Raw genomic sequence first — 25291 nt, 5'->3', positions numbered from 1 at the left:
GCAAAATCTAGTCCTTTTCCGTACCTTTTTCAAATTTGCTAAATGGGAATATCAATCTCCCCCTATGGCCTAGGCAGTTGTTCCTGTTCTTTATCAGACCTTGATCCACTGCTCTACTGAGTGTTTAAAGGATTCAGAGAACCTGCTACAGCCTTCACACTGTGAGCTTCTTTAGAAAACCTTTGGCTTGATGTATTCCATCGCCCAATTAATAAACTAAATATCCCATGAAGGATGACAGCATATCAGAATATCTCCATAATACTGAGCTTTGATTCCTTTGTCAAAGTGGTGAAATATCCAGATTTCTGTTTTCATCCGAACTGAAACTCTATATAATTTGAGCCTTTTTATTTCTGACTTTTTATTAAAGTACAATTTAGTGGTTGTTTTCCACGGCTGGGAAGCAGTTGTGTGGTTACTGGTGTAGTTTTATGATCTGTAACTCTAGCTAGCTCATTGTGTCTGCATTGTTCATTGTTCAACAACAGTTTGTTGTCATTCAAATTCTTAGAGAATGCCAATTTTAAGTCCTATTGCTATCTTGCCTCTCTGGTATCTCCTGTTTCTAGGCCTGTCCATGTCTGCCCATACTATAGTAAGTTTCAAATAAAAGTGGTTTGATTCGGCCATTTATTCCAAACCTATTTAATTTTAAGGCTGCTTTATTGTGAAATGACTTTATAAGTCTTCTCAAAAATGATCATAATTTTAGTGGCTCTTTCCTTGTTTTGATCTGAAATGTCTTACGTGGAAAAAAACCAACATGAAACATAACCTACCTAAATTACAAAAATCTGTAGTCAGGAGATAGAATCTGTAGGAGAGTGTGTGTGAGAGTATTTACACATGTTCATATACACATATATTTTGTAAATTGCTTAAAACCTTACAGTTATGTCTCTGACATAATCAGGATTGTCATTAATACTTTGGTAATAGTGAGAGGAGTTCTATTTAAGTTTTTTGAGTGACTTCTAATAAGCTTTCAACCTCCATGATAAATTTATTCAAATTATTTTCAACAACCTATTTCATTGATTTATAACTTACATACTTGCCTGGGGCACATGGCAGGAAAAGAAATGAAAAATTGTCATTTCTCAGGTAAGCTAGCAGAAACTCATGGTGTGTTTGAGAAAAGTTCTTCTGAATGAATGAAGAAAAAATGGAAATATAATTAAATTAACAGTGAATATATCTAGTGTGGCAATTCTGGATTGTTGGAGAAAATATTAAGATCTTTTATCATAACTGAAAATTCTTTTTCCTCTCAAAAATTATTTTTATCAATCCAATTGATTTAGCTTGCTTTATGTTTGAAGTACAAACCAAGCTGGTAGTAGAAAACAAGGAAATTTTCAACTAGGAAGGTGACAACATATATTGCTGATTGCAGGATTAAATAACTTTCTGCAATTTTCTTAAATTATTGCTTGACTGAAGCAAAGATTCTACCATTTTAAATGACATTTAATTGACACTGCTTTCATAGTCCATAAAATTTACTCTGTTTTCTTTGGCAGGTGAAATAGTACATTTTTCCATTAAAATTGTATCAGTGGTGCTGCTAATATATCCGTTTGTAATAGTCTGCACTTTAGTTCTTATGATAGTAAAACTGCTGTGTTGTTTTTAGGTATTTTCTACAATTTTGTTATTTTTGGGATGATGAAGATCTGTGCCTCTAGGACCCTTTCCTTCAGCAGATAAATATCTGTGTCTCTGGAAGTGATATGTATATGTGTCATATTTGTCATATACACTGGAAATACGCTTGGGGTGTGAAAGACTGGGTGAACTAGATGGAATAGTGTTTCTGTATTTAAAATAACTTAGCAGGAAGTGAAATATTTGCTTTCCTTGCATTGCTACAGTATTAGCAGAACCATCGAATATGTACAGAAAGAGAAATGTGCAGTTGGCATTCTGTCCACGAGCAAGAGAGACCACATGGAAAAAAACAATTTGTGCCTAAGCTCCTTGACATGAAACAAATTATTTTTTCCATTAACTTCGGAAGACACGTATCTCTGTAAGGGCTTAAATATTTCCTGACATTATTCTGATGCTGTTTATGTGATGTTTGCAAAGTCACATCATATAATATTGCCATTCTTTGTGGTGTGTTGCAAGTTTGTTGGTTTTTTTTTAAAGTTTGATATAGCTGAGACTTTTAATATATATTTTAATATTTTCAATATATTTTGGGCACTTCAATTTTCTTTTACACCAACCAACTTTGGGCCGATGCAAGTTGTACAATTTGCACACTGAACTGTTTAGTTCTTACAACTAAGTGCTTACCTTAAAGAATTAACGTGAAAGAGAGCCCTTTTTCCACCTCCATTTGTCTTGCACTTGTGATTTAATCGTATCATAGACTAGGAACCGAAGAAAATAATCCAGCCTTTTCCTCTAAGGAACACGCTTGATTGACACAATTAGGCTACAGCATGTTTTTGTGATAGAAATTGCACACTGGTGGTAGCTGAAAAGCCTTATTTCCTGCTGTCTTCTGATTACTACAAAAAAGACACTCAAACTAGACTCAGTGTTAGGGAAGATCACTTGTATATGTGTTGTAGTCCTAGATTTTCTTCTAGATACCAGATATTTCAGGTGTCATCTGGGGAAAAAAAGTTATTTTAGTCTGAAACACATTTTAAAAATAATTATTTAGGGAAAAATTGTTGTTTTGTCCAGTTTGCATTTTCACTGAGCAGAATGAAGGAATTTGCAGTACTTAAAGGGAGCTAATTTCAAAGAAAATTGGTGGAAAATCCCCTATGTATTTTTTTTAAAATATGAGCTATTCTATGTAGAAATAATCAATCTCAAATATTCTACATGTATATTTTATTGATGGGCATTGGTCATCAAATGGCTTCTAAAAAGTGGATAAAAGTCTCGGAAGAAGATGATGACTTAGAGTAACTTCAAATCACTTTGTGAATAGAGTAAAAACAAGGAATAGAAGAGAAAAAAAGAATGAAAAATACCACTTCCTTTCTTGTTCCTGCCAACCCTTATTCTGTGGAGACCGATTTCCAGTTTCAGTTTGCGTTTTTAGATGTAAACGAGCTTCAGTTGGTCGCCACAGACTTGAGTTTTGAAGGCAGAAATCTTTGCTTTTTAGGTTCCAGAGCAAGCTTTCTCTTTGCTTGCCTTTGGCAAAAATAAAAACAGGATTTCTTTGCTGATAGAGGCAAATATTTTTACCTGTCCTTCCTGTGATTAAAAGGCTTCAAACTTAAGGGCTGGGGTAGAAATCAGGCGTATTCATTAACATCTGCTGCTGAGCTCCTGTGTCATGACTGTCATGATAGACTGGGAGAAGTAATAACATTTTTTTTCCCTTAAAAATAAAACCCAGCACCCAAACAAACTCCAAAGCTTGTTAACAATGCTTTTACATCTATTTTTAATTTGTTACTAAATGTACCAGATTTTTAAGTTAAATTGCTACTATTTGTTTCTGATTTTATCTCTTTGGGACCTCAAATTAATTCCAAAGCAAGTTGCATCTCCTTTTGAGTTTGTGACATCTGGTTTGACTACTCAATTACTAAGACATCTTCCTCTAGCGGTTAAGGAAAAGTTGAAAAGATAACAGTTTTCATAATGCATCAATTTTGCGTTGTATTCCACCTGGTAAAACGTTACACCTCCATCCTATATTTTTCCCTGGAGGAGTTGTAGAGAAGTTGCAACAGGGGTTTTTTTGTGTTTTTTGTGTTTTTTTTTTTTTTTTTTTTTTTGGTGGGTTTTTTTGTTTTGTTCGTTTTTTTTGGTTGTTGTTTGGTTGGTTTTTTTTTTGTTATTTTTTTGTTGCCCATGTTGTTTTCTCTTGCCCCCCCCCACCCACCCTCCCATTAAAGCCACATTCATAGTCTGGTAGTCAAAGTTCTCTTCAGTCCTCCTTACTTCATGAGATGTTCAGAGAAAGCTGGTATTTTTTTTTTTTTTTATATGCCCTTTTAAAGATGAGTACTTGAATATTACTCTAGAGTCTTTTCTGGTTGGTGGCACTAAAACCATGACATACTTTCTTAACCTGGTGACAGTGCTTTTCTCAGAGGAAGATCAGATTGCTTTGCCGTTACTTGCCCACATTACATGATGTGTGTGTACTCACAAGTAAATGAACTAAAATATAATTTCCATTATGCTTGACGCATAGACAGCTTTTATCACTGTAAGGGTTTGCAGAATTACAGAGGTATTTTAATTTCCACTAATACTTGCAGACAATCTTCTTAATAGATCAAAGATGTAGTAGTGCTGTAAATCTGTTCATTGCCACTCTACAACTTAAGGTATAAAATACCTTCTTTTTGAATATGGTATAATTTTCACTGCTGGAATCTTGAAGTTGCATGGGAAACTTCTGTATACAGCTTGAAACAGATTGAGAATCTGCCACAGGTAGATAGATTCCACACACTGTTGTTGTAAATTAAGGCAATAACTGTCCAGATATGAAATTTTCTTTTATCTTTTCTTTTTATAAATATAGTGTATCTACTTAGTTTGACAGCTAGGGTAAAAGGTGTAGGTAATTTATTAAATTTAAGATGCTTTTACTAGACAGTGTAGGACTTGCCATTCATTACTATTTAGTTCTACAAAAGGTTGGAAAGAAAAGAATATACTGTAGGTGAGAAAGAGAGTTTGTCAGTCTGTAGTTAACATAAATTTTATTTTTCTGTTGTGCGTTTTCCCACACACGTGTGGTGCTTTCTTTACCTTAAATTTATACCACCTTTTAACGCTGAATCAAAGTGTCTAGGTAGGTTTTTTTTTTTCAAGTCTTGTATTTTTCCTTAAGAAAGGATGAAAGAGTATTTTAAGTCTTGTGCAAATCACTGTTGTTGAGATTAGAAGTGTCCTGTCAAGAGCAGGAAACAGTTTTTCTTCCTCCTTTTAGGTCATTTCAAATGTGTTTGTGAAATTATGAACACCTTATATTGTATAACATTTAATTTATTTTATAAAAGTGTTTGTGTTTCTGTATAAATGTGCTTATAATACAGATAATGAATCACAGCTTCCTGTTCCACAGCTTTCATTGCAGAGGACACAAAAAGATCTTAAATAGGTTATTGGCACAGACACTGCCAGTTCAGTGTGTGACATACTCTGTGAACCCCATTTCCTGCACCTGTATAATATTTGATTATTTAATTGTGTTCAGTGAAGGGAGGGGAATCACAGGGCAATTCTGTACTCTGTGTGCTCTCTAGAGAAAATGAGGCTATTATAAGAGTGTGGTAAATAAAGTCTTGTATATAAGAGATTATGAGTGTCATCTGTAATGTGTGGTAACTATTTAATCTTTAGTGCCTTCTGTCATAGTACTTAATTCTTGTTATGGAACTTCTTACAGTTACTAAAATTAAGCCTTAATGGAGAAATTTATTATAATACATGAAGATAAGAACTGTAAGATGTCATGCAACTTCTGTTTTTCTTTAACAAAATGTAACAAATTTAGCACAAGTCAGTCACTAGTAGCTCAGATTTCTTCATACTCTACTTCCCTATTGTTTAATAAGCTTTTTTTTCAAAAAAACCTTGAATTTATTGCAGTGTTGACTAGATTTTTTGGCAATTATTTTTTAGTGCACAAGGAAGGAAATTGCTTTTTAATTTGAATTTGTTTAACTCAGTTTTACCTCTTTTTTCATCCATATTTGAGGAAAGAGTAGGATTTGGATTATGATTACTTCCTTTTCTTATCACTTTAGAATAAAAATAATAACTAGAATCTCTTCAGAATAAAAATGATAACTTGTCCTAGAATCTTGAAGGAGAGTAAGGAACAATAATTTCTGTTCACCAATATGAAACATGGTTCTTGGATTTAAATTTCATTCATTTTAAATCTTAAATTCTTAATTTTAATGACAAACAAACAAACAAAAAATATTCCAAAACACAGAAGATGGATAATCTTCCCAGTATCCTTAATGTTAATGATTGTTTTTTTAAACTTTGATTGAGTGGTAAGGCAGCCAAACAGAACTTAGTACAAGTGAATATAGTGAATATATAGTTTGCTGCACACAAAGGTTAATTCATGGTTTTATTTAATACAATACTGGATTTAGAGAATTGTAGGATTGCACACATAAATGCATTTAAATAATGTGTCATCAAGATTTTCCAATATATTAACCATGATTTGAGAAAACAAGTATTGCAGGTGCAAAGCAGTATTAAATTGATACAGGGTTTTCTGCTGGATGAGATTCATCATTAAAACTGATAGTTTTGAGCAGCCTGCCTTGATCCTTTATAGCAGATGCACAAATTGATTTGTGTTTTCTTCAAGTCCTGCCTGCAAACAAGCAAGTGTGAATTCGGTGTCATGATGATTTGATGTCCCTAGCTAGTCTGCTGGAACTATTCTCAGCAGCTTGTGTTATCATACAATTCATCAGTTTTGTGTAGTTAAATACTATATTGTGGTGGGTTCACCCTCAGTCTAAAGAGGCAAAGTTGAGGGATGTTAACTTGGGAAGTGTAATCTCTGTTAATGCCACAGTGATAAGGTACTTTTAATGGTATTGATTCCACAGTCAGAATAATTTTCAAAATATATTTAATCACAAAAGCAAGAGTAATCCCGTATAGCTGTAGAAAAAATAAAGGAGAAAATGCTGTCATTATGTGTTCACCATTTAGTACAGAATTGCACTTGAATCAACTTGACTACTACTTTCTCAAGGTGACTTATTGAAATCTTTAAAACATACTGATAAATTTGTTTCTTAAATATGAATGTAAAGTTCTCTCTGGAATGGCAGGCTAATTAAAGTTCCTGAATAAAATTTGTATAAATTCTCTGTAAGCAGTTAAAGAAAACAGTTAATGAGCATAGGACTACTTAAAAAAATGGGGAGAAGATCAAGGTTTGTTTAGTAGATCTTTTTGCTTTGATTTGAAGACTACATTTCCAGTTTTCATATGATTTTGCTGTGCAAAGATTGGAGTTATGAAGCTACTAAAGTCAGAAGGTGAAGTAAAACAAGGGAAGTTGAGGAAAAAAACTACTTGGTGGTCCAAGGAAGAAAAAGTGTTTTACTGCCAAGTACTTTTGCATGGGAAAGTGATTTCTTTATAAGTCACTCACACAAGATGAATCAAATTTTCTGATTTGCTTCCACCTCTTCTTCAACAATAGCACACACACATATGTATATACACACACATGCATATATGTATATATGCTTTGCATACAGAAATTCATGAAATGCAGAAAACTAAAATGATATGTCCAGTTCTTACACAGTAAGTCACCTGTAAACTTAGAGATCAGGAGACAAAACTTCTATGCAAAAAACATCATTAAAGGTTTCTTGCTGTTTATTCTTTTTGTAACCTGATGGTGAGAACTTTCAGATCTTGTGACAGAAACACAGGAACAGCAAGCAGGCTTTTCTTTTCCTGGAAGATCTTTTTCTATTGTCCTGAGGGAAATGAAAGAATAGATAGCTGATAATTTCTCACCTTGACTAATTCCGTATTGCATTTTTCTCCATATTGCATATATAATGTTTTGTAATAATTATTTTTTTCTTTTCTTTAATGCTTACTGAATCTCTTGCAAATGGCTCTTCAGCATAAGTGAAGAGTGCATCAGTAAGACGGCATTTGAGATAAAGCATTTTATCTTTAGTAGTCCATATTTGCTTGACAAAATACATGTGTTGATTATTGATTCATGTTTTTTTTAATTTAGGCCATTACACTTTTAACAGAACTAATCAGAGAGAACTTCCGAAACAGCAAATTGAAGCAATGCTTTTTACCAGCACTTGGAGAGCTGCTCTACCTCATAGCCAGCAAGGTAAGGCTGAAAGTGATCCTTACAAATTTGGCAAATGTGAAAAAAATTCCCGTGGAAAAGTAGACCAAAAAATCAAATTACTTAGTCATTTGCATAGTCAGCTGTTTCTGGTCCTTCTGTCTTCTCTAATACTTACTCTACTTTAAGAGCTAGTCCAATAATTAACTTCATCTGAGATTAATTAAACAGCATTTTTCAAGTGCAGAATTTTAACTTCATAGAAGGGTTTAATCAGCCACCATAAATACTGCTGGCCTCCAAGTGGCAGATCTAAGGGTTCAAACTTCTAAGATAGAGATGTTGCTTAAATAGGATGTATGAGGACAGCTTAGAATATCAATAAATTTGATATATTAGTGTATCTTTATATCTAGTCCATATTAAATCTTATTGTAACATGATTGGATTCATATCACGGTGGAAAAGGAAATGAAATGATCCTGACTAATTGCAAATGGACATGCGTTTAGTCTTGATTAAAGCTGATTTAAACCTTCAGTCTAGAAATAATAGATTCACGTTAGTAGTAATCAGAAGTAATCAGTTACTTGTAGAAAAGAAATACTGTCAGTATTAAGAATTGAAATTGACAGTTCCTTCAAACCATCACATTTCTTTTTCCTTATTCTAAGAATAAAATGCTCTTTTACTTAAGAGAAGCGAAGGCATCTTCAAGCAGAAAAAGTCTAACCTTGGCTTCTCTGGAGCCTTTGTATTATCATCATCATCTAATAGCTCTGAATGCTGACACGCTAGTTTAACAAGTCAGTTGGTAATGGAGCAAAAGTGGCAAATGAATTGTCACTTTGGCTTTAGTTATGGCTTTGTGTTGAATTTCCAGGTTTTATTTTCTTTATCTTCTAGCTCTTTTGCATGTTCCACGTGGTGTAGTGGTTGCCTTGTTTTTGTAGAATAACAAGAATTGTCTATTTTTGTTGGACAGTTGCCAAAGTGTTCGTCAAATACGTGCTCACAGAGCTTATAATGAGAAATTACGTTCTGAAAAATGCATCCACAGTCACAGTTGAAATGTTTTAATACTTGCTCGGATTCCTCAGGAGAGAAGATTTGTACCTGCTATCTTCAAACAAATTAACTTGTTACAAACAAATACAACACCAACTTGAAAATTATATTTGGCAGGAATATTTTGCATGGCTTGATTTTATTTTGAAATTAAACTCTGATAGCTGAAACAATTCTGTTAACACTGGTTGTATAACACCAAAATGATTTGCACAGATTTTTTCCCTCTGAAAATGTGAGCTGACAAATTTTTCAGTCTGTGTATGAATTTCACAATGTTTGAAGCATTACAACTTGTATATAAATTGCAACTCTGTCGTATTTCAAGGCTGGTTATACACACACACGTACACACACAAATATTAATGGTCTGCATTAGTTACAGCTAAGAAATTATTAAAGTGTAGAAATAAATATTTAGACACATAGAGCTCAAGACACTGTGTCTTGGTAAAATTTAAAAAATACCAGTGTGATTTGTGTGCTTGGAAATACTAACCATTCAACATTTTGAAGAAAAACCCTTTTTTGTTTTCTATTCTATATGCATTTAACTTCAGGATACTGTGGTATTGTAGGCATTTTATTGCTCATTAAATGAATGGCCTTGCCAAAATCATATAGCAAGTCAAGGGTAATATAATAAATGAAACCAGAAATTTTATTGCCAGCTATTATCTTTAAACAGCAAAGCCTCATGGCTTGACTAATAAAGAGAAGCAAATCATAACTGCACCTGATTCATTAAGAACTATACACTTGTTTTTGTTGTTTCCTTCCGTTTTGTGATTTCTTTGTCCTGCTTGACTGTTTTATCCAACTGCCAAATATTTTCATTTAAACGGTAAGTTTTTGAGGTCGTGGCTGATTTTATTTATTCATTTATTCATTGGGGTTTTGTGAAGTGTTTCTAGGTCCAGCCACAATTTTAATAATAAATAAATAATGGTAAAGATTATTTTTTTTTTATATGAACGTTTGGTAAATCATGAATTTTCAAATACTTAAAATGAAGTTCAGCTGTTTAGGTGCAGGATGATTAATGAAAAAATAAAAATGTAAAATATGTAAAATGCAAGGTCACTGTTTGCACTTCTGTGGCTTAGAAAATACTGGGAAATGTCCAGATAATCGTAATGGTCCTGTGCAATCCTAAACTTTCATACTGTGTGGGTACTTGCTTATGAGTTCTCATAAGTAAGAGCTTGCACTCCATCTCTGCATTTTTATTCCAAAAAGAAGCCAAGAGCAATTCACAAATAGCATGAGCAGACTCCAGGGAGCATGTTCTCATACTCGAATGGATTGCCTTGGGGCAAAACTTTCAAGTTCTATGTTATATTTTTATTCATTTTGTTTTGTTTATGTTATTAGGGTGCAGAACCTAAAGTTTAATCAAAATCAACATGGGCTGTAAGCAAAAAGTAGAAGATTCCCCAGTGTTTGGTGATATATTTAAGTTTATTAAGTATCAAATGCTGTATGTTATGTTTATGTAGTTAAGAATGATACTAAGTTGCATACCCCTTTTGGCTTTTAAAATTTCTAAATAGAGATTAAACCTTGCAGAAAGTCTTTAATCAGTTTAAAGAATGGAAAAACTATTAATGTTTTAGGATTGCACAATTTCTTATGAGTTTTTATTTTATATCACATTTAATATGTATGATTACAAAAGAACTTGAAAGAATTTCTGGTTAAATTAGGTGACCACAATGAGAAACAGACTCATGCCAGTTCCACCAAAGATTGTCATTTTAACTCTGTTTTGACTCCTAGTCTTGTTCTGCCTATTCCAAGTAGAAAGGATTCCACTTTTCCCTGTTTGGAAGTAACCTACCTTTACTTTCTTGAAACTTGGGCTGTGTTTTTTTAAACTTACACACAATGCCTTGGAAAGCAAATGGTGATTACTTGTCAGCATGTCCTTATTCAGATAAGATGGAGGAAGTGAAATTAAGTGGATCTGATGGATGTTTAGCCACTCCTGTTATTATTGTTTATATTGTCCCATACATACTAATAAAAGTTAGCAGAAAAAAAGCTTACAGATACAATATTTAACAGACTCATTTTCTCTTTGGATATATTTGGCAGATAAAGTTTTGTTTTCAATAAAGTAGGAAAATTAATTTTACTAGACAATTCAGTAGTAGTCTTCCATGCTAATGTGCCATGCTTTAATTAAATGTCTGAAATGATCATATCATATATGTTGAATTACTGTAAACCACGCAGAAATCAGCAAATTCAGAAAGTATAATTTGTTTCTACATCATTAACCCCCACTTTGCCTATCCTATCCCTTTTATTAAAACCAGTTCATTAGAATGCTAAAAATAATTTTAGAATATAATTAGTAGAGTTCAAGAATTGTGTAATTTCTGAAGAAATTACTGTTTGTCATCCTCTGTCTACTTACTAAAACAAGTTTTTCATTATTTCATGGCCTGTCATCTTCACATCATCTAATGCCTATTATTCCTTGCATTCTTTCCCAAAAGAGGCTATATTTTTTCCACTTGCTAATATCTCTGTGTTACTAGCCTGGATATGGAAGTTGCTGCAGTTAAATCTCAGTGATATCCAAGTGTCCCCTTTTAAACTTAAAATTTTACAATAGGCTATTACTGGGACAGGGGGAAGTGAAATTCACTTGTAAGGGAAAAATTAAGCTCTTATTCAACTAGTGGTGAATTAGCCTCTCTAACAGGGTGATTTCAAGGAAATAGACATTAAGATCTTGAAACAGTGTTCGTATATACTGAAGACTATACCATACAGTAAATTTTCTTAAACCCTTGGTATCTCTCTGTATGACTTTGAGCATTTTTTTCAAAAGGAAGTTTAATTTTTTTTTTTCCTTTTTACCTACCAAAAAAAAAGGAATTTTGCTTGTTTGGTATGATTAAATCACATTTAAAGAGAAGCATTTCTACTCCTAATGGTCAGTTGTCTCTCTCTGAAGTACTCAAAATGGTTGAGAGGAGTGAAAGAACAGACACTTTTTTGTGTCTGTGTGAATTAGGATGAATTGATGAAATGTAGAAATATTAGGACAAACTCTGTTATGGATTTTGGAGACTACTTAAATAAGCTAATAAAATATCAATCTTAGTGCTGCACATGAAATAACATAAATTAGTAATAATGTCCTGAAATTTAATATATTTAATTACATATGTTAATTTGAAATGTGTGTAATATGAACCTTATTAAGAACATGCTACCCATTTTTTATGTGACTGAGATTGTTGTGATTTTTTGATTTAATCAGTTGTGCCGTTGGCTTCATTTCAGGAGGAAAAAGGGGAGCACCCCAGGGAATGCTGGGCTGTTCCCTCAGCTGCTTACACTGTGCTAATGAGGTGTCTTCGGGAAGGGGTAAGGCTCTTTCATGGTCCTCAGTAGAATTTCTCCTCAGTAATAACCCTTTAGGCATTGTGTGAGGATTGTAGCCTGCAGCGTTGCAGTACCTTGTCAACCAAGCATTGCTCTTGAATTTAAATAATCATAAGACCATGACCTAAGCAGGAGATTAATGCAGTGTTGTTCTCTGTACATTCAACATTTATCAATTGCTGCTTGTTGGGGGAAATGGGATAGTAAATAAAAATTATTGTTAATAAATGTGAAATTTATTAATGATGGTGGCATCTTTTGAGAAATGTTCCGACAGTCTGTGCTATCCTCTGTTGCAATTTGAATTTCATACATCTCTGTAAATCTTTGAGCAAGATTTAAGTTAGTTTCTTGAAGTGGATGATGCACAGTTTTTTAAAAGTGCATTGTTATCCTACTGGCTTGTCAGCATTCTTTTGAGGCAAAAAAGGAAGTAGTAATTAGGTTTATTCTCGTACATGTGCTATACTGTGTTCTTCATTGTTTTTGGTGATGCCTTAGCTGTGCTAAAAGAAGGGAAGAAAAATATGCATATAGTTCCATTTGTAAAATGAAAAAGAATTGAATGAGGGTTTACATTCACTGTTTGTATGAGATCACTTTATTTTTGCCCAAGGCAAAGCTCAAGGCAGAAAATATGTCAGAGGTTGATAGAAGGTGGAAAGCAAGAGGAAATACCTTTTTTCAATCCTTTTTGAGATCTTTATTGCCTACAGATTGTGATTAATAAAGCAAGAGCCTAGATGCATTTTAATATCTTCAAAGCTTCACGTGACCAAGAACACAGAACTGAGTTTGTATTGTAGACAATTTCCAGCTCATAATTAGTATAAGATGTCACTCTAAGGCACAGTAGTGAGATGCTATTTAATTATAAATTTAGTAATGGAAGATTTGCTGTTTCTGAATATACAGTGTGCAGAAACTAAGTCAAGACGTCCATAAGACACTAATTTATTCTTATAAAATAAAATCACTTCTTAGTCCTGAAACATGTCAAATTTTTCTTAATAATTTATCTTGATATATTTTTTCTCGAAAAAATGACACAAAATAGAAGTGCATTTGCCATGCAGTAGTTCAAATTAAATTTAATTAAGCATAAATTAAAAATTGTGTCTAGGCTAACCTAGTACATCTGTGCACTTCTACACTTTATGTTTGTGAGGCTGCTCATTTGTAATGTAGATAGATATACTTTTAAAACATGTTTGATGCTGTAAAACTACACAGGACTTTAGGATGGAATGGGCCTCTGGAGGGCATGTAATCCAACCTTCTGTTCACAGTAGGTCTAAATAGATCAGGTTGTTTAGGGACATGTCTATTTCAGTCTTGAATGTCTCTAATAATTATGGTCCCACCATTTCCTTGAGCGATCCGTGCACCTCCTTAATAGGAAAAAGTTTTTACTTGCTTATGATTGGAGTTTTTACTTCTGGCCATTGCCTCTTGTCCTGTGACTGTGCAGCTCTGAAAACATTTGTCACCAGCTTTTCTTTATTACAAGGAGGTAAGCTTTACATTCTTATATTAATAATTAAAAAACCACAAAAACATAATGAATTAATTGCAATTGTTCTAAGCTCAAATGTAAGTTAAGTAAATTTTACTTCAGGCTGTTTTCTGAAGTGATTATGGCCATATTGTCTCAGTATTTATGAAAATGGCAAACTTCAACTTTTTGTGATAAGGTCTGAACTATTGCAGTGCATTGTATATGCATTATAAATATTAACTTCTAGTTTTTATTGCCATTTAGGAAGCTTTATTTGACATATTTAGTAAAAATTCAAGAAAATAAAACCAGTTCATATCATTCAGTACTAAGGTTTTCATAATTTTGAATTTTTTAAGCTAAGTTCACTGTTCTAGAGTTTTATTGTGAACTACTCCGAAGTGTTCTTGGACTTCTGAGGTTTTATAAGATTTGTCATTATCAAAGCAGAATTGCCCTCTGAAACAGAACAGTAGAAGAGGAACAAGTTTGAAATATGTGTGTCTCTTTTATTTGCCTATAAAGGAACAAAATTTTCAGATACCTTCTATGCCTGAAAATCTAACAGTGACAAAAACGTGTATGAGTCAGTGAACGAGTTTAGGGTGATGGAAGTAGAAGATTGGGAAAGTCTTTTATCTGTAGGGGAACACAAGTTTGGGTTTCCTGCATTTCAGTGTTGTTTACTTGAGATAGAAGCTGATTTTCAACTCAGGCAAAGAACAGCTGAGTTCAATTATGTGTCAAAGTAAGGGAATTGGTACACTCATAAATAAGTAAATGATAGGCTTGATTTGACATGTTTAGTCTTGGTATAGTACTGTGGTCTTTGAGAATACATGTAGTAAACATTTTCTGATATTTATTTGCTAATTTTTTCCAACAAGGGTTTCCAACAGTGAAAAAAAATGCCTGTTCCAGGCATCTGTATTTAAGTTCATCTTCTAAATGTTTGTGTGCAATCTCTAAGATAGGAAGGCCCTGATTTCTACTGTTAAAGTGTATAGCTGTTAGAGTTCCTATGTTTTATCCAGTCATGGAAGGTACTTCCTGTTTCAGAAAGGATATTCTTATTTAATATTGAGTACCTAATAGTAATGTGACAACCATTTTTTTTAATACATTTTGCTTTATTTATTCAAAACTGCTTTGCTAAAGTTCCCCTTTGGGAATCAATGGATCATCCTGTCTCTGATTTGAATCTTGTCATTGACTCTGCATATATTTTTTTCTCTTTATTATATTTAAGGTTCAACCCACTTTTAATTACGTGAAATCTTCACTTTAGTTTCTCTTTTACATTTGCTTCTATTCAGTCAATCCTTTCACCTTTTTGCTTCTCTAATTTATCCCTTACATTTGTCCTCCCTTCAGATCCTCCCTAGTCTTAGAACTGATAATCTTTCCTATATCTAAACCACATTTTGATGTATTCAATAATTTTTCTTCTCTGATTTGGTCTGGATTATGTTGCTTGGATGAGGTCTCTTACTGAAACTATACAGTGAAGTCAGAAACTTTGTGCAAGCCTCCTTTTTAGTCTTCCTGAGAATGGACCATTGAAAAATTGTTCAGAAAGTTGGTATCTGTCCATTTCGGCTCACAAATGGCATGTAAATGTAAAGTACACAATTACATGCAATTTTAGTAATAACTTCATAGAATCTCAAAAAAATATATGCCAGCAACACCCTTGCATGGATAAATGAATATATGCATATTAACTGTATCTGGCTTTTAAAAGGTACATAACCCTCTCCTTCTATGGAACGGCAAATGGAGAATATATTTGAGTCAGAAATAGCAAATGAGTTTATGAAGGATAATTTTCTGACTCTTGGATGTGCAAGGTACAGTGTAAGCAAGGTTTTTAATAAATGAGATCTTGCCAGAAAGCTATATAGTGCACATTTTTTCTCTTCCATATGGACTTCTTCCTTTATGAGGGAGCAAGATGTAAGTCTGGGGACTTTGGTTCTGAACAAATGAGAAATTTTAATAATAAAATAAGTCTTTAAAAAATAATTGCCAGTATGTAATGTAAGTTCGTTTTATAATGTATATTCTTAGCCAGAACTGTTCCTTGATAGTGAATTTTTAGGAGAAAGGAGAATTTTGAGGAGAAGAGAATAAAAATCACAGCTATTTTCTCTGAAAGTATAATACAGCCTATAGTGCAACAGGATCAGTTTGAATCATATATATACTCATTTTTATTTCTTCTTTAGATATCAGTTCTTATATTGGCAGAACTACCTATAGGATAAGAGTAATTCTCTGAGTCATATACATTATCACTTTAATTTCTTCTTTACATATCAATTCTCCAGTTTACTGCCAGAATTAAAAAAATATGAAGGTATTTTAAAGGTTTTTTTTCTACATATTTTCTCTTCTCTCTGAAGGCTTGATGTTGCAAATTGTTGCCAAACTAAGATTTAGTTCTTAAAATCATGAATGCTTTGGAGGCTACAGCTTTACTTCATTTGTAGGTTTTTATTCTGTCTTCTTAGATTAACGGAAGAAGCGTATTTAGAAGTTGATTTAGAAGAATTATGTGGAATGCATTGTTGCTTCCTAAATCTTTTAGCTTTCAATATTTTATCAGTATTATGCTGTTACTCAAATGTATATCTATAAATGTGTATCTATATTTAGTATAATATAAGATCATAGAATCATAGAATGTCCAAGTTGGAATCCATAGAGACCTTCTCCTGTCCTGCACAGGGCATACCAAGAGTCACACCATGTGCCCAAGGTGTTGTTCAACCTCCTCTTAAACTCTCCTAGGCTCAGTACTGTGACCACTTCCCTGGACAGTCTGTTCCAGTGCCTGACCACTCTCTGGGTGAAAAGCCTTTTCCTGATATCCAACCTCAACCTTCCCTGGCACAGCATCATGCTGTTCCTATCACTGATCACCAGAGAGGAGAGATCAGTGCCTGCCCTTCCACTTCCCCTCAGGAGGAAGTTGTAACTGCAGTGAGATCTCCCATCAGTCTCCTCCAGGCTGAATGAACCCAAGTGAGCTCAGCCGCTGCTCATACGCTGCTTCATGGCCCTTCACTATCTTCCTTGTCTTCCTTTGGATGGTCTCTGACAGCTTAATGTATTTTGTGGCACCCAAACCTGGGCCCAGCACTTGAGGTGAGGCCACCCCAGTGCAGAGCAGAGCAGGACAATCCCCTCCCTTGCCCGGCTGGTGATGCTGTCCCTGATGTCCCCCAGGACATGTTTGGCCCTCCTGACTGCCAGGGCTCTGCTGACTCATATTAAACTTGTCATCAACCAGGACCCTCAGGTCTTTTTTCCACAGGGCTGCTCTCCAGCCTCTCAGTCCCCCATCTGTCCATACATCCAGGGTTGTCCCAGCCCAAGTGCAGAATCTGGTACTTGCCCTTCTTAAACTTCATATCACTGGTGATTGCCCAGACTTCTTAATTTGTCAACATCTCTCTGCAGGGCCTCTCTGCCTTCGATGGGTCAACAGCTCCTCTCAACTTAGTTTCGTCACTAAACCTACTTTAATAGGATCATAAAATATTTTATCCTAACTTTTAATGAAAGGAAGTTATGCTATTTTTTGGTAGTATGTTAGCGTAGTGACTGTAACTTTAGTGCTTCCAAAATTTTTGCTACAGTTAAATTTATAACAGTCAGTAAAAAAATCCAGTAGATTCAGTTATTTCAAAAAAATGGAAGCAGATGTTTTCATAATGTTGATTTACCTCCCCTGGCCCCCCCCACCCCCCCAAAATTAAAATGGAAAGACTTGATTAAAAAGAGTTTTCTTTCAGTAGTTTGCAACTATTTATTCTTCGGGTATTTGCATTTTCACTCAAGGCTCTTTTTCATTAAGCATCCCTGACTTCCCTAGAAGAATCTTCCCTAGAAGATCTCCAAGTGTTCAATGTGACTGAAAATTAAGAGCTTTAAGTGTGTTCTATAAAACTAGTTGAAATCTAAACCCAGTGAAAATAAAGTATGTGCTTCTTTTTTTATACAGTTCTATTCATAGTTTTAGATTTCATACAGTTCATGATGTAGACAGAGGGTTACTGATATTGTGAACTGCTTTACTCGTATCTTGAAGATCTATTTCTGTTCACTAAAATAGCTTATGTCCTGGTAACATCACTGGATGACTCCTTTAGTTAAGAGGCCAAATATTAGTTTAGGTCAGGCTTGCCTTGCAGACAGCTAATTAAGCAGAAGATGGTCCAAGTCTTGTCGCTTAGATAGTGCTCAGGAGCAGATACCAGAGGAGCTGAAATGGAAGGTCCCAGGTGGCAGCAAATAGAGTTATTTTGGCAGCATCCTTGAGCTTTTAGAGCACAGTGGTGGTACATTATCATTTTCTAGTCAAAGTAGCAGGACAATCTGGAACAGGGCATAACTCATCCCATCAGTGTTTGAAAGGAAATAAAGCACATTATCAGGACCAAATTTGGTAAAGAAAAGCTGTAATTGCATCTGGAAATTTCTTAACATTAATAATAGCTATTATCCACTATATATTGCTTTGATTATGATTAATTAATGGGATTATAGTTCATTTATTAAATGTTTATGCGTACTTAAATTAGGAGTGGAGTCCCAGTTGACAGTCTTAATAATCACTTCATATGTAAGAGAGACTTAACTTGACAGTTATGTTTCAGTTATGGATTCGATTGTTATGTGCATCATATGAATCAATTTGATAAATGCATGTATTTTTACCCTAACTGTAACCCCTCAAAAAGACTGAAATGCAGAAGTATAATTCATGGAAAAAAAAGATTAAAACTGAACGTTATATATAAAATGTTTTCAGAATTTTAATTTTAGTAAACATGTATGAGTATCTGTGTATTTAGATCTTTAATACATCAAAATAATGCAATATTTTGCAGTAATCAAAACTGTAAAAAGAGAGAAGCCTAAATTTTCTTTGGTTTTATGGCTGCAAATAAAAAGGAAGACCACAGAATTCAGTGGAGTTTTTACATGAGTGTAACCACTTTAGATGGAAATTGGCCTTGGTATTTCTGTTAAATATTTTGAGTAGAGCTGCAGTTCTTTGGAAGAACAGGAAGGATTACCATGAAAATGATGAATACAGCCTTTCTTTTTCTTTTTTTTTTTGGCAGCATTATACTAGAGTTTCCAAATATTTCTACATCTAAATCTGTATTTTAGCTCTACTAAGTCAGTAGAAGGAAAAGTGAATGTTGAATATATTTTTAATGAGTATAAGTTCTCCCCTTCTGCAAGGCTTTTGTACTACTTTCTGAAAGGTTTCACTGTCATTGATCACAGTTGTTGGTGGTTCTGATTGTAAAGATAACTCAGAAATCCAAAGCTTGTAGGCTAAAATAAAGATCAGTTTAAGAAAGAAATCAGTTAGATATTATGATGAATTATTTGTGAAGCCAGACTATAAGGAAAAATAGAATTATAAAAATAATATTAAAAATTATTCTTGCTGAATTCAAGATGCTATTTAAGACATTGTTGAAGGACTTCACTTTTTTGTAGTTCAGGACTGAGATGAGGTGAGACAATGCAGAGCCGAAATAACACCAGCAATGTGTCTTGCAGTTCTGTTAAAGACTTTGATTTTAAGTGAAAATTATTTGATTAGTACTAAAAATATGAAGGATTCAGAATCTCATATGGAAATTTCAGACTGCTTTTAGTAAATGGGACCTAGTAATTTATCTTAAGCATTGGTCAGGATTGTCTGCTTCAGGAGAAAAAAGGGAGTTATGGAACAACTTAATTTGCAAGAAGTCTTTGTCTTTATCCAGGGATTTGTTGACTCTTCTGAATAAAGAGTGTTTAATGTATTTTTTTTCCTAATGTAACTGAATATCTCTTAATTGTGCTGTTCAGAGCATGTTCTAGTAATGACTGTTGACACAAATTCATTCATTTATAAAGCACTGATCATGGAACACCTCTAATATAACAAAAGCTTTTCATTTGTAGTGACTGCATTTAATTTGGGGTGATTATTTGGAGATGAAAGGTTTTGTATTAAATTATACTTGTATTAAATTGTGTTTATAGTAGAAGAGCAAGTGGGGGGAAGTAGGATCTGTGAATGTAACTTTGTCATCAGATGAGGTTTCTTGAAAACTTACTTTTGCAAGTATCAAAAAGAATCAAGAAAACAAGTCAAGATAATATATGTTGAATAAAATGTGGATGTAGGCAGTAATTTACAAAGATATTAGAAACATTTGCAAATGTGTTTTCCTTCTCCTTCCTATAGGAAGAGCGGGTAGTGAACCATTTAGCAGCAAAGATAATTGAAAATGTTTGTACTACTCGCTCATGCCATGCACAAGGATTTATTACAGGAGAAATTGGACCTGTCTTGTGGTACCTTTTCACACATTCTACAGGAGATTCTTTGAAGATAACTCCTATTTCGGTAAGGAATTTCTTTTTGAGGTAGTGTAATGCTTTGGCGTTTGGTCTGAAAGACCTTCTGAATTGGAACTGAGATATATTTGAGCATGTTTGCTGTATGTTTGTGTTTTTTGTGTTTCAGACGACATTAAAATATATTTGAAAGATTTCTGAAATTGAAAAATGCCTTTATTACAGTTCAGTGCTTATGAATAGTTCTTATGAGTCGTCATTTTCCAGAACATATATTTCCTTATTGAGTTATGTTTAAAAAGTTTAACCTTTCAAAGAAACTATAAAATTCTTGCAAAATTGAAATTTCTCCTTTTGTATGGTGTTTCAAGTAAGAATTGTTTATTCTCTTTATCAAAGACTTGTTTAGAAGGCCTTGTTGAATTAATCACGTTTCTTTGTATAAAATTGTCAGGGTCTAGTCTTTGTCCTGAATTTTTAAGGCAATATAGAATGATAACAAGACATGAAAGCAGAAGGTTTGGAACAAAAGGATTTATGAGGTAGAAAATAATGAGCAGGACTGTGAGTTTCATTGCTCTTGGACTTTTTACAAGAGCGTGTAGTAACAAGACATGGGGGATGGATTCAAACTGAAAGAAAAAAAAGAAAATAGGTTTAGATTAGATATTGGGAAAAAATCTTTATTGTGAGGGTGATGAGGCACTGGCACAGGTTCCTCAGAAAAGTTGTGGCTGCCCCATTCCCTGGCAGTGTTCATGGCCAGGTTGGATGGAGCTCTTGCTTTCCAAATGGAAAATGGTAGTGTCACTGCTGCAGCAGTATGCACATAAACACATCTAGCATAGAGATCACAAAAGAAAGAGAAATAAAAATTTTTTGAAGTGCGGCTGAAGAGGTAAATGGTATAATAAATTTATAATTTTTAAAATCATATATATTTATTGATTTTTTACCTTAGTGTTTATTTGTGGCAGTCTTGCCTGCAATATAAACTGCTCAAATACTGGGAAAATGTCTTGACATTTTAGAACAGGAAACCTATTTAGTAAAATAAGTGTTATGAAAACCTTTGCTCTGTAGCATCTGAAATTCTTGGCAAAAACAATCTTAGAATTTCATTGGTAGAGAGTAGTCTGTCTCTAAATATGCCAAGTGTATGTGTTAGTCTGCTAGTCTGCTACTAGTCTGCTTTGTTAGAAGGGGTCTTATGCTAAGATCACAACTGCATGTATGGGAAAAGACAGGAGATAAGAATTACGATTTCCTTTACTTACTGACTTTTTAAAGTAGCCTGCTCAATCCTCTCTTCTATCACTACTTTTGCTGTAAGAGTTGTTTTGTATCATGTGCTTTCTATTCTTGTCAATCATTAGACTGAGCAGTTGTTATTATTTGCTACCAGGTTATAGTATTTTAGTGGTTTTTTATCTCTTTCAACTCATGCTGAAAGTTTCTTCTTGTTTCTCTGCTATCTGCTTGGAGAACTTTGCTTCATCACTTACCATTCTCTTGATTCCTACAGCAGTCTTCCAGGGCCTGCTCCCATTTGTAGGGGCCAGTTGGCCAGTTATGCCTGTCTTGTGTACCACAGCAAGCTATATATCCTGGAGAAACTGTCTGTCTCAATTGCATTCAGACACTGAGCTAAAAAAGATCACCAGAGGAATTATCAGTAGGCTTTTTTCTTTTCTTTTTCTTTTCCCCTCCTGAAAACTCCATTTCTTCTTGGACAATATAGTATGCTTGAGGTGGGGCAGAGCTTTTTTTCTGCTCAATAATGTGCAGAAGCTACACACCTGACTGTCAGGAATGAACTTGTCATTAGTGGAGATGCACTGTGGCTTTCTGCAGCATAGGGCTTAGAGGTTGCTGTCATAAATGCCATATGGTTTGTTCACTTTGCCCTTGGATGAGTGTCAAGAGACTATGAGAAGAGTGGGTTGTTGTTTGTCTCTCTGTATCCTCTGCTTCTTTTGAGAATGCAGATCACTGGATCTTCCAAGGGCTGTAAGGTTCAGGTGAACCACTAAGAAGCCTTTTCTTTGTCATAGTATTTATGCTATGGATATCTAGCCCCTTCTAAGCACTATTGATGAGAAGAAAATTTTCCTGCTGGAAAAACGGGAAGGTAGTGAAAAATGTGTAAGAGGAAGCTAAAACCTGAAGGGCTTGTTGTGGCCTAGTTTGCTCCCTTTTTTTTTTCCCCCTTTTTTTTTTTCTTCTTGTGTCCATTGATAGCTACCGCTGTGTACTAGTCAGTGAGGCTTTATTAATTGCTCAGCACAGTTGGACAGTGCTGGTGTTTGTGTGCTCCCTTTCGAGTGAGTAGACTGAAAGTATCACAGATTGTGAGTTCCTCAGTTCCTTCGCCTCTTGTTCCTGTATGTGTGATACAGCAGCCTGATCTTTATGGGCTTCTTCTTCAGCCAGGCCTGTTAAGTGCAGTGAGTTTTACTGCAATATTTATACTCCACTTCAAAGCTGAATCATCTGGCACTTACGAGTTGGCTCTAGGACTTGGAATGACATTGGCTTTGCCAAGCTCTTACTTCCTGATTCTTTTCCTTGTGTTTGAAATCTTTGTATTATAAAACTTATTAGTCTTCAGAAGCTACTCTAGAAGCCTTCTTACAGATGACATCTGTTAGGATGAAGCAGTGTTTTAGGAGGTCATGATAGCCACAATTACCAGAATTTCTTAGAGAAGCTCAGCTGATTTTTGGGACATCCTTTCAATGACAACTGACAATGTAGGTAAGAAAGATTTTTTTTTTCATTCTGTTACCTTTTCTCTCTCGAAGTTGCTTAGCAATGTGTGCTTGGGTGTTGAGACCAGCATTTAAAAAAGACAACCAAGTTGAGTGAGTACACTGAGATCTGCTAAGGCAAAAATTTCTTCACCATTTTGTGCTTATCTATGGTATAAATATACATATGGACAATAGAAACAAAACCATAACTGTTCCCAACTAATTTTTGTTTCCTATGAAGGCAATGGTCTTCCTGGAGGTAGTACTTGTGCTTACTGAATTTTCAGTATTTACTGAATTTTCAGTCAACCTGGAGGTAGGGCTTGTTCCAAATTCACATATTGGAGAGCTTTGAATGAAAGCAGCTGTGAGAAGAGTTGCAAAAGTAAGACACATTGACTGTTCTATATCCTTGGTGAAACTGCATTCTTCTAGTTTTTCTGGTCTTCATGGAAATTATTGCTATCCATCTTCTTTTTTCAGTCTGATCATTTTGCATAAGTATTCTTGTATCTGAATGGGTTCCTGGATTTTCCTCTTTACTGTTTTAGGGATTGTTTCCTTTATCAGAAGACTGAGGTTTAATACTTTTATATGAAGTGAATTGAACAAGGAAGCTTCTAAAGTAGGTTGCACTAAGGTGGTAATTTAATCCTTTTGCTTCTTTGTAGTGAAACACTAAAGTAAGAAGTAGTTAAACCTATTACTCAATGCCTGATATAAATCATGGTTATGTATTAAAACTGCTATGGCATTTATATATATAATCTTGACTTCATCTGATAATAATCAGTTGATATTGAAATCTAGTGCAGAAAGATCTTTCCCAGAGACTTTAAAGTTTATGGAGATTTTAGTGATATGCTAATTAAAAAAATAAAATGCTAATGTATTCTCTTGCTATAGTGTACTGTATAATTTCTACATTCATTAAATTGTTGCTACAGATATGTAGGCATTTTTATCCTGAATGGCCACAGAAATTGACACCATCAGTGTTCCTGTTTAATTTTATTATGCAGTCATTCCTGCCTTGTTTGAATGTATCCTGAAGAATTTATTCTTAAGTGACATCTATATTAGAATGTAAAAATACATTTCTGTTAAGAAATACATCTGTCATATCTTTACTTAGAATTAGCATTCTGTCTGCAAAGTGTATCAGCAGTAAGGGATTATGGAATTTTACATATGATTATTTCAATCAATAATAAAAATATATCAAGAAGTTTCTTTGTCTTTAGTCTCTAGAGTCAAGAAATGACACTTTAGTTTGTCCTGCCTGTCAGAGGTGGCAAACAGGGACTGTCTCAGTACTTTTTTCTCACTTTGGAGTCCAACATGCCTCTGGTAAATATCACCGATTTTGCCTGTAGGAAAGCTGTGTCTTTTTATTGTTTTGATAGACTCAGAAAAAAAAAATCTGTAAGATGTCAAGGAGATATTCTGACAACTGCAGCAGCAGGAAGAATATTTTCTTTCCAATATACTGGAACTTTTTTTAATTTATAAAACCCAAAAACCAAAAAAACCAAAAAACTTAAAATTCTGTTTCTAAGAGATAACTTTTTCTGCTGGAAGAGAAGTAACAAAACATGAGCCACTTAAATGGAAACTAATTTGGGAAAGCTCAACACAGTCTTTTTGGGGATTTGGTTTCTTTTGTTATTTTCTTAACTAATTGATATTGAATAGTTTCTTTCAGAAACTATTGTGTATTGCAGATACTTTAGTGCATTCATTCTCAAACTTGGTGGAAGATATCCTGAAAGGGTGAATGTTACTCAGTCACATGTAGCCTGTAAGACTAGAAGGATAGGGCAGAGATGATCATAGAATCCTTGAGTATCTCAGGTTGGAAGTGACCAGTAGGAATCATGAGGCTGAGGTTGGAGCTACTGAGAGAAAAGATGCTGGTTAAGGCTGTGCAGAGAGCAGGGGTAGAGGAGCCAATTCCAGAAGTTCTGCTGAAGCATTACCCTTGCTAAGAACATTTCATGTTCCAAGACTTTTCACGACTTTTTGTGTTTATGTCTATGCCTGGAGATGATGGTGTGAGCTCTGTTCTTACATCTTTCATTGTTTGTTTCCAGTTCCTGCTCCACCACCTTTTGACGTCTCTCCATCTGTTCTCTCCCAATATTGGATCTACTGAAGTGATTTAGACTGCTTTGTGCTCTATTCCACATTTAAATTCTATCTTCGCATTTTCTGCTGAAGTGTTAGGTTCATTCATACAGCAGAGCGTTCTGTGATGTATAAACTAATGGGAATTTAAAGCTTCTTCCCTTGGCTTTTGGTGGGCTGGAGCTTTTCTGCTACCACCAAAACTGCAGTATTATCCTAGAAGACAGCCTATGAGACAGCCTATGATGTCTTTCC

The 25291-nt window shown here is 34.3% G+C and overlaps 1 protein-coding gene across 2 annotated transcripts in view; it reads left to right on the top strand.

The window, feature by feature from the left end:
- The window catches only part of ULK4 (unc-51 like kinase 4), a 210871-nt gene that overhangs the window by 26902 nt on the left and 158678 nt on the right, over positions 1 to 25291 (top strand). For both annotated transcript variants that reach the window (XM_056485487.1, XM_056485488.1), the window contains exons 18-20: positions 7748 to 7855; positions 12182 to 12265; positions 20044 to 20205. In XM_056485487.1, coding sequence (XP_056341462.1) covers positions 7748 to 7855; positions 12182 to 12265; positions 20044 to 20205 — 354 coding nt within the window. The remainder of the gene's footprint in view (positions 1 to 7747; positions 7856 to 12181; positions 12266 to 20043; positions 20206 to 25291) is intronic.

Source organism: Oenanthe melanoleuca, chromosome 2 (assembly GCF_029582105.1).
Source record: "Oenanthe melanoleuca isolate GR-GAL-2019-014 chromosome 2, OMel1.0, whole genome shotgun sequence".
Classification (NCBI taxonomy): Eukaryota; Metazoa; Chordata; class Aves; order Passeriformes; family Muscicapidae; genus Oenanthe; species Oenanthe melanoleuca.
The sequence above is the reverse complement of the archived record's forward strand: the minus strand, read 5'-3'. Positions and strand labels throughout refer to the sequence as shown.